The 16791-nt window shown below is 44.0% G+C and overlaps 1 protein-coding gene across 1 annotated transcript; it reads left to right on the plus strand.

The window, feature by feature from the left end:
• Nucleotides 1-15158: 15158 nt before the first annotated feature.
• LOC142761672 (sulfotransferase 1B1-like) lies at nucleotides 15159-16791 on the plus strand. Its single transcript, XM_075883808.1, has 2 exons — nucleotides 15159-15174; nucleotides 15795-16791. Exon 2 carries the CDS (start codon nucleotides 15809-15811, stop codon nucleotides 16766-16768), a length of 960 nt encoding a protein of 319 aa, XP_075739923.1. The 5' UTR covers nucleotides 15159-15174; nucleotides 15795-15808; the 3' UTR covers nucleotides 16769-16791.

The following is a 16791-nucleotide window of genomic DNA, read 5'->3' on the forward strand; positions in this document are numbered from 1 at the left end:
GATCTTCCTTCAAACCTGTTGTTCAGTTTAAACGAATCAATTGTACTTGACAGTATACATTGCTCTTTGTGAATGTTTCCAGAAATATTCTTCATGCATTTAGATATCCCATTCAATCAAACTTCAGCTTTTTATGTGCGAAATATTTATGCCTGACGGAAAGGGATTTGTGCACCAGTGGGTAACATTTTGAATTTAGCAACTATCTTACGCCTTGCAAGCAAATGTAGGCAAACATGTCGGCATTTTTTTCTTTTTCTGAAATTACCGGCACTCGTCGAGAATTCCAAACTTCCATGAGCACAAGCACAAAGTTTATTCAAATCTGCATTTCATAAACTGTAGTTGAAAGTTGGAACATCGATTGAACAACACAACAAAAGTCTCTGAAAAAAAGTTTTCTCTGGCATAATTGAAGCTGTTGCTTCACGCTGCGAAGTTTTGCTTTCACTGTCGGCAGCTCCGATGATGATAAAACGGTGACCTCTGTATGACACTCTGCGTCAGCGTAGCCATTGCGATTCTCAGTTTTCGCAACATCTGCAAAGGGTGAGAAAGGGCTAAATTGATAAGGTAAGGAACCAATTTGGTTAGCGTAGTGAGCGGATAGGATACTTGCAAGCTTTGTGCCCGACTTACCATCGATTTCTTCGTCGCCTGCACTAAATACGTCTGCATTCGCGAGTGTCCCGTCACAATCCTAAGAAAGCTCTCGCGGCCTTTGCGAGGTGGGTGCTTCGTTGCACGTACACGCTGTTTTGGTTTGGAGAGGTAAGAAGGCAAACCTTCGAAAATCCTTGGTACGGCGTCTTCCACCAGTCTCTGTCGTTCTCGGGGCAGTGAAACGATGATTCCGTTCACTGTGCACACATTCGCACGTACAATGTCACTGGCGGCTAAAGGTTTTTCACACACGCAAGCGTTCTTTAAGTCGAATGAAAATCCGGCAGTTTCCACCTATCACGTTCTTCGGCGTTGACTGGGAAGCAGCCGGCCGAGCCGGCTTCCTGCCCCATCTACGCCAGCGCCATGGCGCGGGAAATGTGAGTGGTGTATGAAGCTCTCCCGTTGAGTGACGCTGGAGTTTCATGAACAGATAAATGTATTGAAGGAACATGGTATAACTAATTATTTCATCTTGAAAGCAGGGTAAACTTTGGTTGACACACTGCTCTGTACGATTTAAGGCCCAAACTTCCATTTTAAAAGAAGTCTTCGTATGACGTTTCTTGAAGGCAACTTCATCGAGAGAGTTGGTACTAATATTTATAGGCATGGCGAATTTTCTGCGCTGACAAAAACGGAAAAAGAGAAAGCACGAACGATTTCCGGTACGCAGAGCCACTGCGGAGACAGTGCAATAGACGATCACGCTTTATCATGTGGTCACAGGTCACATGATAATCGTTACCGAGTTTGGTGCATTTCATGGGCAGAAAAGGAATTGATACCACGTGGTAGCATGTTACTCTGTATTCTGAACAGTAACAGACTTGCGTTATTAGTTTGAGGCCTTCGAGATGTATCAGATTCACACTTATTCCAAGGTGTCTGAAGTAGCTCCCTCAATAGGCGGTAAACAAAAAATCAAAGCATATAATATTACAGAATAAGCATCTGTGCAAGCTCACTCAAAGCACACATAAACTCACACACGTTTCGAGTACCTGCATTCAACCAAGCCCAACTTTGCGGTGGAAGAGTTCTCACTACATGCGTAAGCTTTTTATTAAAAAAAAAGATGTTGACCTTGCATACCACGAGCTTGGGGTCCATCGGGCGCACATTATAGCACGTCGATGAGTTTATGTGGACCTCGCCACATAAACGTTTGATGCGTAGAATTTCCCATATTCCCAAATCTAGAGTCTAACGGGGCTTGGCGAGGTGTCTAGACTCTCTTGATTTCATCCTCGACGACCATATTCCTCAAAATATAATTTCTCGTTGATCCTTAAATCAATTGCCCAGCACGGCAGCGGTTCCCAGTTTTTAGAGAAGTTGGGGCATAACGACAACTGAGATTCGTGTCATCTTTGGCTGCTTGTCCACTGAGGTGGTGTAGCTGTGTTATGGTTCTCGGCTGCTGAACCGAAGGCCGCAGGTTCGAATCCGGACACAGCGATTGAATTTCGATGGAGGTCGACCAGTCTACTGTGCGAGTTCAATGCTCGTTAAGTAGTCAAAATGTCTGGAACTGTCCACTGCGGCGTACCTTATGATCGCATCCTGATTTTGTCATTTCATACTCGTATAATATCATTATCATTGAATCTTTTTAGGGTCGAAGCTCCTTATAACGACACCTGTTTGTCCCTCGTGGCCGTTGTAGTATGTAACAAGTATAACATTTTGACCTCCAAGCTGGTGCCGGTGAGAGATTTCTTCTGTGCGTTGTTGAACAATAAAAAATAGTGTTCGATGTACATGCCAATGGTTGCTAATGGGGAAAGAGAAACAGGAGAATTCGGCTTTTAATTAATGCGCACGCTGCGAATTTTTTATCGTTCAACAACACACAGAAGACAAAAAAGGTTGCTACGTTATACTCGCTTGGCGTAACCTCCTAGGTTTCAGAAAGCTTTAGCGAGCGTTGGGCCGCAGCATATACCATGAATGAACTCGAGGTGGTTAAAGGTTGGAAGCAGGTATGAAGCGCAAGCCGTAAAGTAAAAGCCGAATTCTCCTGTCTCTGATTTTCCATTAGCAGCCATTGGCATGTACATTGAGCACTATCTGACAGGAAAAGGTTGCTACGTTATACTCGCTGGGCGTAACCTCCTTGGTTTTAGAAAGGTTTAGCGAGCGTGGGGCCACAGTGCAATGAATACAGTGAACTAGTATATACCATGAACTCGAGGTGGTTAAAGGTGGAAAGTAGACCCGAAGCGCAAGCCGTAAGAACGTGTGCGTGTGCCACCTCTCATTCAATCCTTGGAATGTCTGCTGGATGGCGGTGCTTCTATGTGGGGAATATATGATGAAAAGATGCGAGAGGGTGGTAGTTGGAGTGTTGAATAGATGGACGAACGGACACACAGACAGATGCATGGATGGACGCATGAACGGACGCAGGGGCGGATGCATGGACGAACGCAGGGACGGGCGCACGAACAGACGCACGCACAGACGGGCGTACAGACGCATGGACGGTCACACAGACGTACGCATGGATGGACGGAAGCAAGAACGAGTGGACGGACAAATGCTTCACCCCACTCTCCATCATTCACTCCGTGGATATGCTGCCAATTTTTTTTTTACGAAGGCTGCAATTGCAATACTTACAGCGACCCAGAACACTGTATGCCGAGAAAAAGAAAACGCTGTTTTTCCAGCGCAGCTGTATTCATGGCATGGGTGGTGCGCAGCACACGAGTTATTATGTGGAGGTATCACTGAACTGTGCGAAATTTTCTATCTCTTGTTGTGCATTTCTGGAGTACATGTTTCAGATGGCAATGCTATACGCATCCCTACCGCGTTGTCACGACAGCCTTTGCAACGTACGCCAAGACAGATGAAGAAACGACGCCAGCTGCCACGCATCACTGATAGCAAACATCAAGATCTAGTGCTTTCGGGAATGCGCTGGCCGAAGTCGTACGCTGATTGACCCTAGCTGTGGCAAGTGGTCCAAGTAGAAGCACGAAAATGATGTCATTTTAGCACAGGTGTGCTCTTATATTCACGTTCCGGCGTTCCTGCCCATGACTGACATCACCCGCTGGAAATATTGCAGAGGGAGGACATGACACCGCTGTACCTTCACAACACTGCGGGTATACAGACGAGTGTCGAGGAACATTTTTATCTTGTTAACTTGTGCTGGCAAATTATCAGCCGGTGAACTATTATTCAGGCCACTTCATTGAAAAAAAAAATCAGGGGACCCTAAAGCTTCGCCTTTAGGAGTTGAAGGCGGCAGCGACATCCTGTTGTTGGTGCGTACTTCACTTCGTGCATGAAACATGTTTGAATTTGCTACGCACCCACTGCGTGGCCTCAAGGGAATAAAAGCAGTCACGTGTGTGGCTTTTCTAATAGGGTACTGGCTTCCGACCACAGAGCCATTATGATAATCACATATTGCAACGTCCGTTGGCAATGGACGCTTTACCGCGCATTATTACCGCTATATTTCATGTTGAGTTGTGAAACATATATGCAGAACGCGTGTGTTTGTGAAGCATGAAAGGTACTTTCACAGCATTTCCAAGCAGGGGAAGTTCTTTTCGCTGTTTTCACAAGCATAGGCGTGACCTTGTTGTAAAACATCCACTTGCCAGAAAAACGACCAGGGTTCAATCCCCACTCCAACCCTAACAACCCCGGTTTGCGCCCCACTCTGCTCCAAGGTTTTGATCATTTATTTATTTTAATTGCATCGCTCTCTTTTTTCGATCACGCATAATATGATAATTTTTCGCTCAAAACCAACGACGCCAACGCATATATCGAAGGCGACACCGGAGTTTCAGTGAAACGAGCTCTTTAACGTTATCCTGTTAAAAAGGTTTACGTTGGCCCTTAAAAAAATACAGCTTGTGCCTCAATATATTCTTTTCTTGGGCTCTTACCTCAATTCCTGTGTGTGTGTGTGTGTGTGTGTGTGTGTGTGTGTGTGTGTGTGTGTGTGTGTGTGTGTGTGTGTGTGTGTGTGTGTGTGTGTGTGTGTGTGTGTGTGTGTGTGTGTGTGTGTGTGTGTGTGTGTGTGTGTGTGTGTGTGTGTGTGTGTGTGTGTGTGTGTGTGTGTGTGTGTGTGTGTGTGTGTGTGTGTGTGTGTGTGTGTGTGTGTGTGTGTGTGTGTGTGTGTGTGTGTGTGTGTGTGTGTGTGTGTGTGTGTGTGTGTGTGTGTGTGTGTGTGTGTGTGTGTGTGTGTGTGTGTGTGTGTGTGTGTGTGTGTGTGTGTGTGTGTGTGTGTGTGTGTGTGTGTGTGTGTGTGTGTGTGTGTGTGTGTGTGTGTGTGTGTGTGTGTGTGTGTGTGTGTGTGTGTGTGTGTGTGTGTGTGTGTGTGTGTGTGTGTGTGTGTGTGTGTGTGTGTGTGTGTGTGTGTGTGTGTGTGTGTGTGTGTGTGTGTGTGTGTGTGTGTGTGTGTGTGTGTGTGTGTGTGTGTGTGTGTGTGTGTGTGTGTGTGTGTGTGTGTGTGTGTGTGTGTGTGTGTGTGTGTGTGTGTGTGTGTGTGTGTGTGTGTGTGTGTGTGTGTGTGTGTGTGTGTGTGTGTGTGTGTGTGTGTGTGTGTGTGTGTGTGTGTGTGTGTGTGTGTGTGTGTGTGTGTGTGTGTGTGTGTGTGTGTGTGTGTGTGTGTGTGTGTGTGTGTGTGTGTGTGTGTGTGTGCATGCATTACTACGGTTCAAAATTTAGCCTCAAGACATTTATTTATTTATTTATTTATTTATTTATTTATTTTCAAATACTGCAGCCCCGTTATGGGGCTATCGCAGGAGTGGGTACACAGCAAGAAATAAAAAGGTACAAAACAAAACAGCTGAATACACAAGTACATTGGCAGATCATAGAAATACAAAAATTTTACAGAGTTATACAAACAATGAAAGGTTTACAGCACACCGTCTTTTAATGCCTTCAAAAATTCATCTTTCTGCAAAGACTGACTGTGACCTGGTATGAGGTTCCACATTTCAATACATCGAGGAAAAAAGGTGTATTTGAAGAAATCAGTACGAGGATGAAACACAGATACATTAAGTGCGTGGCTGTTTCTGGTGGATGATGGTTTGGCAGGTGTTATGTAGTTGTTGTGTGGTGAATATTGCGGTGAATTAAATAAAGAGTGAAAAAGTTTCAGAGACTCGATGTCTCGTCTTTTAGAAAGTGATGATAGACCAAGCTGCGCTAGATGGCATGATGGTGAAAAATTACGATCATAGCGTCTGTAAATAAATCGAATAGCTTTTTTCTGGATGAATTCAACGCGTTTTATGTCAGTAATTTTATAAGGGTACCATACAGTGGCTCCATACTCAAGGATCGGTCGTAGGAGGGTTTTGTGTGTAAGCAGTTTTGTTTCCCTTGGGGCTAAACGTAGTGAGCGGTTAAGGTATCCAAGTTTCTTCAGAGCCTTGTTGCACGTTGTATCGATGTGACTAGACCAAGATAAGTTAGTAGTGAAAAGGAGAGCAAGGTACTTCTATTGTGAGACCCGCTGCACTACATAGTTATTAAAGGAATAATCAAACACAGATGGGGTTTTCTCTTTACTGAAACACATAGCAGCTGTCTTTTGGAAGTTAATGCTCATCTGCCAATTTTGGAACCACCTGCAAAAGTTTAAGAACGATGTATGGAGTGTATGATGATCATCAGGTGAATTTATTACGTGGTATAAAACGCAGTCGTCAGCGTAAAGACGAATTTCAGTGGAAACTGTGTCGGGTAGGTCATTTATATATAACAGAAAAAGTAATGGTCCTAGCACGAATCACTGGGGCACTCCGGAAGATACACGTGCTTTAGATGAATGGAAGGTGTTAAATGATACGTATGCGCTACGACTTGAAAGGAAACTTCTAATCCACTGAACAAGCGATTGGCTTTTTAGTAAGAGATTGAGTTTATACAGAAGTTTTGAATGGATGACAGTATCGAAGGCTTTAGAAAAGTCTATGAATAATGCGTCCACCTGAAGACCTAAGTCAAGAGCTATAGATATGTCATGAGTGAATTCTGTCAGCTGAGTTATGGTACTAAATCCACGACCGAAACCATGTTGTGCATTGGAAAGAATATTGTTAGTTTCGAGAAAATTGATGATGTGTTTGAAGACAAGATGTTCCAGTAGTTTGCATGAGTGAGAGGTTAATGATATAGGCCTGTAATTTAATACAGATTGCCTACTACCTGATTTGTGGAGTGGAAGGACCAGTGCAATTTTCCACGATGATGGAACAGTTGATGTTGATAATGATTTGTTGAAAATTACTGACAGGTATTGGCTTGTTCATAGAGAATAGCGATGAAGAAAAATATTATTAACATTGTCTGGGCTAGACGACTTTTTTGAATCAACATTTAAAATCAAATTTAAAACAGCTTCTGTAGACACAGAGACATCATCAATAGAAACAAGTGAGGCATGAAGTGGAGTGCGAGAAGAAATTTTGTGATTATCCTGAGCAAAGACAGACGTAAAGTATTCGTTAAATGCATTGGCAATGACCTGCGGCTGGCTAGAAGGAGTTTCATTAAGGACGAATGTACTAGTAGAGCATTCCTTTGGCGAGATTGAGTTCCAAAGTTTTCGGGGATTATTCCTAACCATATTTGTCAAGGTAAACGAGAAAAAGAAGTCTTTAGCAGCATTTATTTTTCTACGAAGTTCCTCCTTCAATGTATTGAATTCAGCTCTACGCAGGGCATTGCCATTACGACTTGCATGCCTTAGTCTTGATAGTCGACGCTTTAAATGCAGTATTTCTCTCGTTATCCATGGAAGTTCAGTATTTTTTTTAGTTTTTAGTGGTACATGTGTTTCAATACATTCTATAACAAGGTTTTCAAAATAAGACACCAAACTGTTGACATCACCAGTATAGCTAAGTTCTTTAAAAATGTCAAACTCGCTGCTTAAGGTGTCAATTATAGACACATCGTCAGCCAGGCTATAATCGCAAAAAGTTGTATATTCATAGCGACGTTTCGGAACTGTGCAATTAAGAGAGATCAGTGCATCTTTATGATCAGAAATACCATTAATGACCTGAGCTGTAAACCCCCCTGTATACAGTAAAGCACTGAGAAAAACGCAGTCCAGTATAACATTGTCCCTTGTGGCATCAGTGACAACTTGTTTAAGACCTAAGTTTAGTGAGAAATTAATCACCTTTCTACAAATTGATGAATCGGTGCCCAAAGTGGAGAGCGATGGCCATGAAATGCCAGGCACATTAAAGTCTCCCATGCAAATTAGTTTACCCGAAGAAAAGCCTTTTTGTTGTATAAAACTACTGAGTACTGTGAACTGATCTAGTGATGAACCTGGGGGAGGATAAAATAAACCGACAATTATAAGAAAGTTCGCGATATGAACCTTGCACCAGACGGTTTCAATATCTGCAGGTGACTTTAATACAGAAAAACTTAAATCAGACCTCAAGAAGATGGCAACGCCGCCACCTTGGCCATGCAATCGATCAGTACGAACAACATTGAACCCTGGTGGAGTAATTTCAGAATCATATATGTTGCCATGAAGCCAGGTTTCCGTGACGCCAATATTGTGAAGACAATAGGTAGCAAGCAAGTGTACAATATCAGAAAATTTATTAGCGAGACTTCTGGCATTTATGTTGAGAATACACACCTTATCATGATTCGGTCATTTCGTAAGAGTGGGGCGTTTAGAAGACTGTTTGGTGGATTTTACTAATGAGTTGGAAATACAGTCCCAGTCATACCGCGCATTATCTATATATACATGATCGTACCTTAACTGCACAGTGAAACCGTCATTCCTAAAGGATGCAATGGCGTCCCATAGTTTTTGGCGAATAATCCGTATGTGTTCAGAGAATTTCTCCGTTATACGCGTGTTAGAACCCTTCAGCTTAAAGCCATTCTTCAGCACCTTAATCTTTTCGCGGAAGTCAAGAAGTTTAGGAATGACCGGACGAGGTTTACTACCAAAGTATCTACCGATCCTGTGGAATCGTTCGAACTGCGGAAATTCAACTTTAAGTATGTCTGAAAAAAACTTCGACAGACTGGCCTTTAAAGAATCGCTATTTTCATCTTCCGATTCCTCCAGACCGTATATGATAATGTTGTTTCTGCGCGAACGATTTTCTAAATCATCATTTTGAGAAGAAAGCTTGTTGACTGTAGAAGACAGCTTTTCAATTTGGCAACGCAGTTCATTGTAGAATGCAGCATTGTGAGAAGGTGGAGTCTTCTCTAGAACAGTTAAGCGCGTTTCGATAGCCTCAAACCGGGAGTTGACAGAGTTACGCAATTCCGCGACATCTTGTTCTATTTTCTTCTGGCCAGATAGAATTTGAGAAAGCATTTCTGAAACAGACCGTTCATTGTCGGCATCAGAACTTGATGGATTATTAGAATCCGTTTGAGTAGGAGAACCTGTGCGCGATGTAAGGCCTGAGTTAGCCAAATTAGCCCGAGTTAGCCTTTGCGGAGGTCCCGGGCTTAACTCCACATCGCCGCTTAGTAAGAGACTACACAGGCCATGTACAATATCAGCATAGGATGAAGTAAGCATAAATGAGCAAATGTGGGGGCAAGGTACCAGCAGCGAAAATCAATCGTCAGAACGAAGGCATTGATTGATTTGATTTGTGGGGTTTAACGTCCCAAAACCACCATATGGTTATGAGAGACGCCGTAGTGGAGGGCTCCGGAAATTTTGACCACCTGGGGTTCTTTAACGTGCACCCAAATCTGAGCACACGGGCCTCGACATTTCCGCCTCCATCGGAAATGCAGCCGCCGCAGCCGGGATTTGAACCCGCGACCTGCGGGTCAGCAGCCGAGTACCTTAGCCACTAGACCACCGCGGCGGGGCGCAGAACGAAGGCAATACGCATTGCTTAGGTAACGTACCTGCACAAGGAACAGACAGCGATTAGGCATTGTGCTGGTGCTGCTGTCACCTTCCCCACAGAAGCGATGCAGTTGCGGCGGCGCTTTTATATCCTTGACCACCGACGTCACATCGGTGGGCGTTTTCAAAAGTACGCTGTCATGGATGATGTCATCGAAGAAGGTTGCCGGCATGCTGACGAACGAACCATGGCTTTGCTCCGAGAGAAGGACAGGGCAGTCGGTGCGCACGCAAGCCGAAACTTGCACGTGTCGATCAGCAACCGGTGAAACATCAAAAACCGTCTAAGATGTGGCTACCAAGGGAGCTGCCAGGCCAGCGCAAAACTGCGCAAGGAACAGACAGCGATTAAGCATTGTGCTGGTGCTGCTGTCACCTTCCCCACAGAAGCGATGCAGTTGCGGCGAGTATCATTACGGAGTGTGCAGTGGAAGTTGGAGGAAGGGTGGTTAGACAGGACACTGGCAAGCTTTTCCAGGAAACGAAGAACCTAATTAAGAAGTGTCAAATCATGAAAATTTCAAGTACAACAGACAAAATAGAACTAGCAGAGGTTTCGAAGTTGATTAATAGGCGTAAGGTATCCGATGTAAGAAGGTATAACATGGCGAGAATCGAACACGCTCTGAAAAACGGAGGAAGCGTCAAAGCAGTGAATAGGAAACTTGGTATAGGCAAAAATCGGATGTTTGCACTAAGGGACAAACAAGGCAAAATAACTACCAATATGGATAGGATAGTTAATATAGCGGAGGAGTTTTACAGAGATCTGTACAGTAGCCGAGACAACCACGACCCTAATACTATAAGAAGTAGCAGTAACCCAGATGACACCTCACCAGTAATGATAGAAGAAGTCAGAAAAGCTTTGGAGAGCATGCAAAGTGGCAAAGCTGCTGGTGAGGATCAGCTAACGTACGATCTGCTGGAAAATGGAGGACAGATTGTGTTAGAAAAACTAGTCCTTCTGTGTATGAGGTGTCTCCTGACGGGAAGAGTACCAGAGTCTTGGAAGAACGCTAACATCATCTGAATACATAAGAAAGGAGATGACAAGGACTTGAAGCACTGAACTTAAGTCGCCATTATTTCTTGGCACTTAACCTTCTCGTCCCAGAGCACACTCTCATGCGCCGCGCTATACGATGTCTTTGGAACCCTGAAACGTAGTAAAAATGATCACAGCATCTCTGTGCACCCAGACGCAAAAAAAAGAGATCTATGTATTCGCGAATTCAGTCGTATTTGTGTAGGAAAAGCGAGCAAGCAAAGTGTGCTTACACACACATCGAACGTTGTGCCCGGTGACCGCTTCACACGATTCGCGCAGCCGAATGCTACCCAAGAGCCCTCTATTGTCGTCTCAAGGAGTGATCACAGACGTATTCAGAACCGTCTTGTTCAATGAGCACCACACACACTATTACTAGCGCAAGAACAACGTGAAAGCCACGTACGCTAAAATGACCCCATCCGCTTTTTGCCCTGAGCAATATGGCAGCGGTCGGCTTAAGCCACAGAGCACCTCCACCACTTCAGAAGTTTTAGAATAACCTCTTTGGGCTAGCATAAGTAGAACGAACTCAAAAGGAAAGTGCTCGGAACAGTCACAGCACCAAAGTACATAAAGTGGAGAATGCCCGCTTCTCACTAGAAAATTTCGCGTTCAAATCGCAGTTGTGCATGCTGAGTTTTCATTTTTTGTGCAATTTCTTCTAGCTCTGATGTCGTTCTTTCCTAAACTCAATTTTGTATAACATCGCTGGGCTTCCTAGTGTGCCTATAGTAGTATGAATTATCACCACTTTACTCAGGAGAAGACCTTGGATGTGTGGTCTTCAAGTACAAGAGCCTAGAAGCCCAAATACAAAAGCCACACTAGCCCTTCTACAATTCTTGGGGGCAGCATGATTGAGCGACCACTGGTGAAAGCCTGCAATGTGCGTGTTGTATGAAACGTTGACCTACACTACTCTTTCATTCTTTCTTTTATTCCCTTATTTTGTTCTCCCCACGTGTAGGGTAGCAAGCTGGACGCATTCTAGTTGCCCTCCTGATCTTTCCTGTAGTCCTTCTCTCTCTTAAAACTAGCTTGAGTAGTTATGTATTGCAACAAAAAGGAACTTGAAATGTGAAATGAAATGAAAAAAGAATTTTACACTGTGCGCAATTATTTTCCACGCCACCGCAAACCATTCAACCAAACCTTAAAGTATGGCCTCTGAGATTTCTGATATTCACAAAAAAACTTGGATCCACACTTTATGTTTTTTTAATGCCTTGCGGTAGCACTTACAAAAAAAACGAAAATAGACTATTGCATGTGCATTGTCGTTATGGCAGAAAGAGAATCTGATCTGGAACGCGCTTGTTTTTCATAGTCATCAGCGTCATCGTCATCACTGGCGGATGGTAGATGTGGCTCGACCGTAAGGAGCTGTCACCCGTAAAATGGCTTTTTCTTCCCTCGAATAAGCCACAGGCTCAAAAATCACTACGTCCGAGCCTAAGTACCCGCTATCGGCCGACTAGAGCATGCCACACTCGGTCGTTACTGAGGCCGCTGTGGCATATTCACGACTCGTCCACAAGTGCGCACTCGACTACACTGAAAAGCTGCACATTTGAAGAAAACGTGAAGAGAAAAAGTGGTCGAAGACATGAAACGAGCGTGACGTATTTTTCCCCTGTGCCATCTCTCTCTGCTCAACGTCTAGTGCCTTGGTCGGAATGAGAGAAGAGGGGACGCAATTGCAGCATGTGTCAAATTTTTAAATCTCTGCTCGTACGTGACACATTACAGCGAAGGCTGTTATGAGATCACAACAAGGGTCGCGTTCGATGCCGTAGTTGTCCACCACCGCCGGTGTTCGTAACCAACCGTCAGTCCGTCCCCTATACGAAATTTTCCGTCCGTTCATCTGTCCATCCGTCAACTATACGAAAACCACTGATGTGCCATCTAATATCATATCCTGCGGCATATACGCACAATGCCATCTAGTGAGCAATTGCTAAAATTAACTAGAAGTGGCTACTAGTACAACTTATTATTACGAGAGCCACGACCCACACCCTAAGGAGCTTTGCCCCTAAAACACCAAGGACGCAGCAGGATTTGAACCCGAGTCCCTGGCGTGCCAGCCCCGTATTCTACCGCAGAGCCATGCCGGTGCTTGAAACTCAATTGCAAACTAGCTTTAGGCAGGCTTGACGTCGGGAAAGCAATCGCAATGGTATGAATAATCAAGCGTTTTAGAACAACAAAGAACAACCAGGTGTCACAAAATGCGAATTGTGCAACGAGTCATTCGTCCAGTGCTCCAGCCCATTACAAAAGATTGTTTTCGATCACCTATGAACTTTGGAACGTACCCACTTCAGGCATAATTCTTCATTGTAGTCAGCCACTGCATAAAAAATTGCACAAAATTTCTTGCAAGTGTGTAGCGGATACAATGCTTATGCTTAAAAACTACGAAGCATAATATAATGAATGTGTTACCATATATATGAATATGCTACCGCATAAAAGTTGTGATTCTTTATAGCGTAGTGGGTAGTCAGCAAACCTGCTTGTAGCAGTTGTCCAAACAGTGTTTATAAAAGGCTTTCAAAGACCGATATTTTCGCTCTCGCTGTGACTATGCTGCTCATTCCGCGCAGGCCTGGCGGTTTACTTCTAAAAATTTTTGTGGCGGCGATTTAGTGAGGTGCTAAACCCCTTCAGTGAATTCATTCCATGACTACTTGGAAAAGCGTTGCAGGGTCCCTTTAATAATAGATGAAATTCTGAGATGCATCGCGCTCAATCCCGACTGGTTGAGAGAAAGACTTCATTTCAGAGCGAGAAAATGTGACCTCGTGCAGTCAACATTTCTGAAGCGCAGAAGGCGTTGGCTATTCTCCATCACGCAATTTGTTCTCCGGAATGAACAACAGGTGGCCCCATACCAAGAGTTCGTCAAACGATGGCGCTTCCTTGAGTAAATGACTGTGTATGACTTGATGTGAGCTACTTGGTACACGCTCTGTGATAGAACAAAACGAGACGTCACAAGAGAACGAAAGGCAGCAAACAGCTTGTTTCGGAGGCGGCAATTCATAATATATACAAACTTCGCACAATGTTGTGCGCCCTACAAGCAAAAACTTGACATTTCTTATCTTATTCGAGTGTGTTCCTATCGCAGTAAACACGGACGAGGAGTAAGTCCTGAAACGCGCTATTTCTTTTCTCTTGGGTCAGTGTTCTTGGGGGTGTGTGCTCGTCATGAAAACCATATGTGCATGTAGCTGCCACGTCGTCGCGATGTCGACGTCCTGACAAGAGGATAGAACAAAAGAGCCGTCTGGTCATTTGCGTCAAAACAATGAGACGCTGTCGCTATCTCTAGTGTGCTGGTACAGAAGGGCAATGACTCTTTCGAAGCCCGTCACTCTGAGGACTAAGAGCAAAAGGCAGTTATTGCCCGATTGCGGGTGTGCGATCACTGACCGGTTCCCTTCCAAACAAATGACGTGGCTCGCAGAAAATTTCACATTCAAAAGCCACTACATTACTCTTGTGCTACACTGCAACACCCGTGCAAGACCGCAGCCTACATTCCTCCAGTCGACTCGTGTTTACTAATCACAACAGGTGAGCCGCCATTCTAACATTTCAAATTAGAAAACAGTATGAGACGCGTAGTAATACTGCCTACACTGATAAGGGGTGTTCAGTCCTAATGAATTCCCACTTCAAGTTTTTTTATGTGTGTGTTATTGTTGTTTTAATTGATGCTTAATATGTCAACGTACCAGACAGGAAGCTGTTCGTTCAACGAAAGACCGTATTATAGTACAAGTTAGCTTTGAAGTGCACAAGCAAAAATACGCCACTGCATTTGGTCATTGCTAATTTTAGCACTGGACAGCGAACCACTGGACAGAACGGATCTGACGCAAGCACAATATGGCAAGCACACAAGAAAAATTGGACTTAAAACGGAAGTTAACTAAAAGATGCTTCACTAGAACTCAACGATGCATTCATGACTAATTTAAAAATAAAACACCGCCATGCATGCATAAGGGAAACCAGTTCTCAGTGAAAAATATAATAATAAGTTTTGTTTCTATGACTATCCTCCGCAGAATGTAAACAGCAAAGGTCACCCCGATATTTGTTGACAGAAACGTATGTGCCTGACCAGTCGAACGAGTGGTGCTGCGATTTTCGAAGTCCTGGTTTCCCAACTATAGCTCATGGGTTGAAAAAAAGATTGTTGTGGTCGACTACACGTTTTTTTTATTATAGCTTAAGGCATTTTCTTGCCTGTCGAAAAAGGGAAAATGGATTGGGCCCAATGGAGATTCACCGGGGACGCCCTATTTCTTCGTATCCACGAGAATTTTGTCCTTGTGCACTTTCATTATTGGTTGGTTAAACTGTATTCAAAATACGTGATTAGTTTAATTTTTAAAATGGTAACACGTAAAGGCATTTCGAATATTTTCTCCCACATGGAATTCAATGGCCTAGCTATATATCCCGCTGTTTTTACTTCAGGACACCCTTCTACGTGTCCACTGATATTTATTGCATCTCAGAGGTAAAATATGTTTTTGGCTTTTACTACACGAACTATCGACGCGCGGAAGCAAATAGTATACACTTACGAATGATGTGGTCACGTGGTTGTAGTAATTTGTATCAAACCGTCGAACTAGCCTAACATAGCGGGTTGCAGTACCGCCTCACTTTTTTTTATCCTTAACCAAATTACTATGCCTTTTCAACATTATTGTTCTTCGTATTTTACCCACGTGAGATCGGAGCATGAGAGAGACGTTATGGCAATGGGCAATGTCTTCTCCCGTCGCGCGACGCCCAAATGGCCAGAGCTGCAACAAGTGTGCCCTTTCCGCCACTCTGATTCGTCGGTGCGCACACGGGACATGGTGTCACAGATTATAAAATTAAGCACCGTTTCACTGCTACAGACGCCATATCTTCACCCAATGAGCCATTCGGTGCTTTCGCGTCGATAATCAAACCCTACAAAATTACTAGAAGTACATAATTAACAATTGTTAATACTATGAGGCAACTTAGACTTTAATGTCAATGTCAGTTTAATCTATGTGACGAAAGTTCCCCTGCAAGATAATAAAATGTACAATTAAAAAATATTGAGCGGGGCTTGATGAAACGATGTTCTTATACTTTCAGCAACATCTGATGACATGGAGAGAAAAAGACCTGCTTGTCAAGTAATTGACGGAGTTCAGAGGTGCATTTTTCTGAATCCAGACAGGCTGAAAGAAAAACTTAAGTTCAGAGCGAAGAAAGGAGACGTCGTGCAGGTTACATTTCCGAAGAGTGGAACACATTGGATGATGTTCATCACACAATTCATTCTCAGAAAAGGACAGTTAATGACAACTTGCGAACAATTTGACAAAGAATGGCGCTTCCTTGAGTACATGGACACCAACGACTTCAGCTCACCTCTGCCTCTGAGGACGTTCGCTACGCACTTGGCATTGAACAAGAGCACCATGACTCCGGAAGGCAAGTATGTCTACATCGCCCGCAACCCGTGGGACATCTGCGTGTCTTTCTACCATATGGTGACCAACATAACCACTTACGAATTCCTCAACGGTACGTTTGAAGATTTTGTCGACACATTTGTCAGTGGCAATTTCGGATACGGGGACTACTTTGAACACGTAGCAGCGGGTCACGCTCTGAGGGAAGAACCAAATGTGTTCTTTGTCACTTACGAGGAACTCAAAAGAAACACCCGCGAAGTGGCGCTGAGGCTAGCGTACTTTCTGGGTGAGCACTACGGGCGTGCTTTAGAGAAGGACGAAGCGTTATTCCAAAAGCTACTGGAAAGATCGCAGCCGGAATACATGCGCAACGTGGCTGTTTTCGATGCGACTGACATAAACAACCCCCAATGGAACGAGGTGCTCTCACGAAAGAAGATTACCTGCCGGGAAGGCCATGAAGGCGACGAGAACAAGTACTGTTACGTGAGAGTTGGAAAAGTTGGAACTTGGAAAAATTACTTCACGCCCCACCTGCTCCGTAAGATGGAGAATCGCATTTTGGAGGCAGAAAAGCAGTCTTCTTTCATGGACCTCTGGAAGGACATCAGGGAGGAAACGATCCAAGTTTTGAAGGTTGCTGAATAAATAATTCTACTTTGCTACCTTTA

Source organism: Rhipicephalus microplus, unplaced genomic scaffold, assembly GCF_043290135.1.
Source record: "Rhipicephalus microplus isolate Deutch F79 unplaced genomic scaffold, USDA_Rmic scaffold_21, whole genome shotgun sequence".
Lineage (NCBI taxonomy): Eukaryota > Metazoa > Arthropoda > Arachnida > Ixodida > Ixodidae > Rhipicephalus > Rhipicephalus microplus.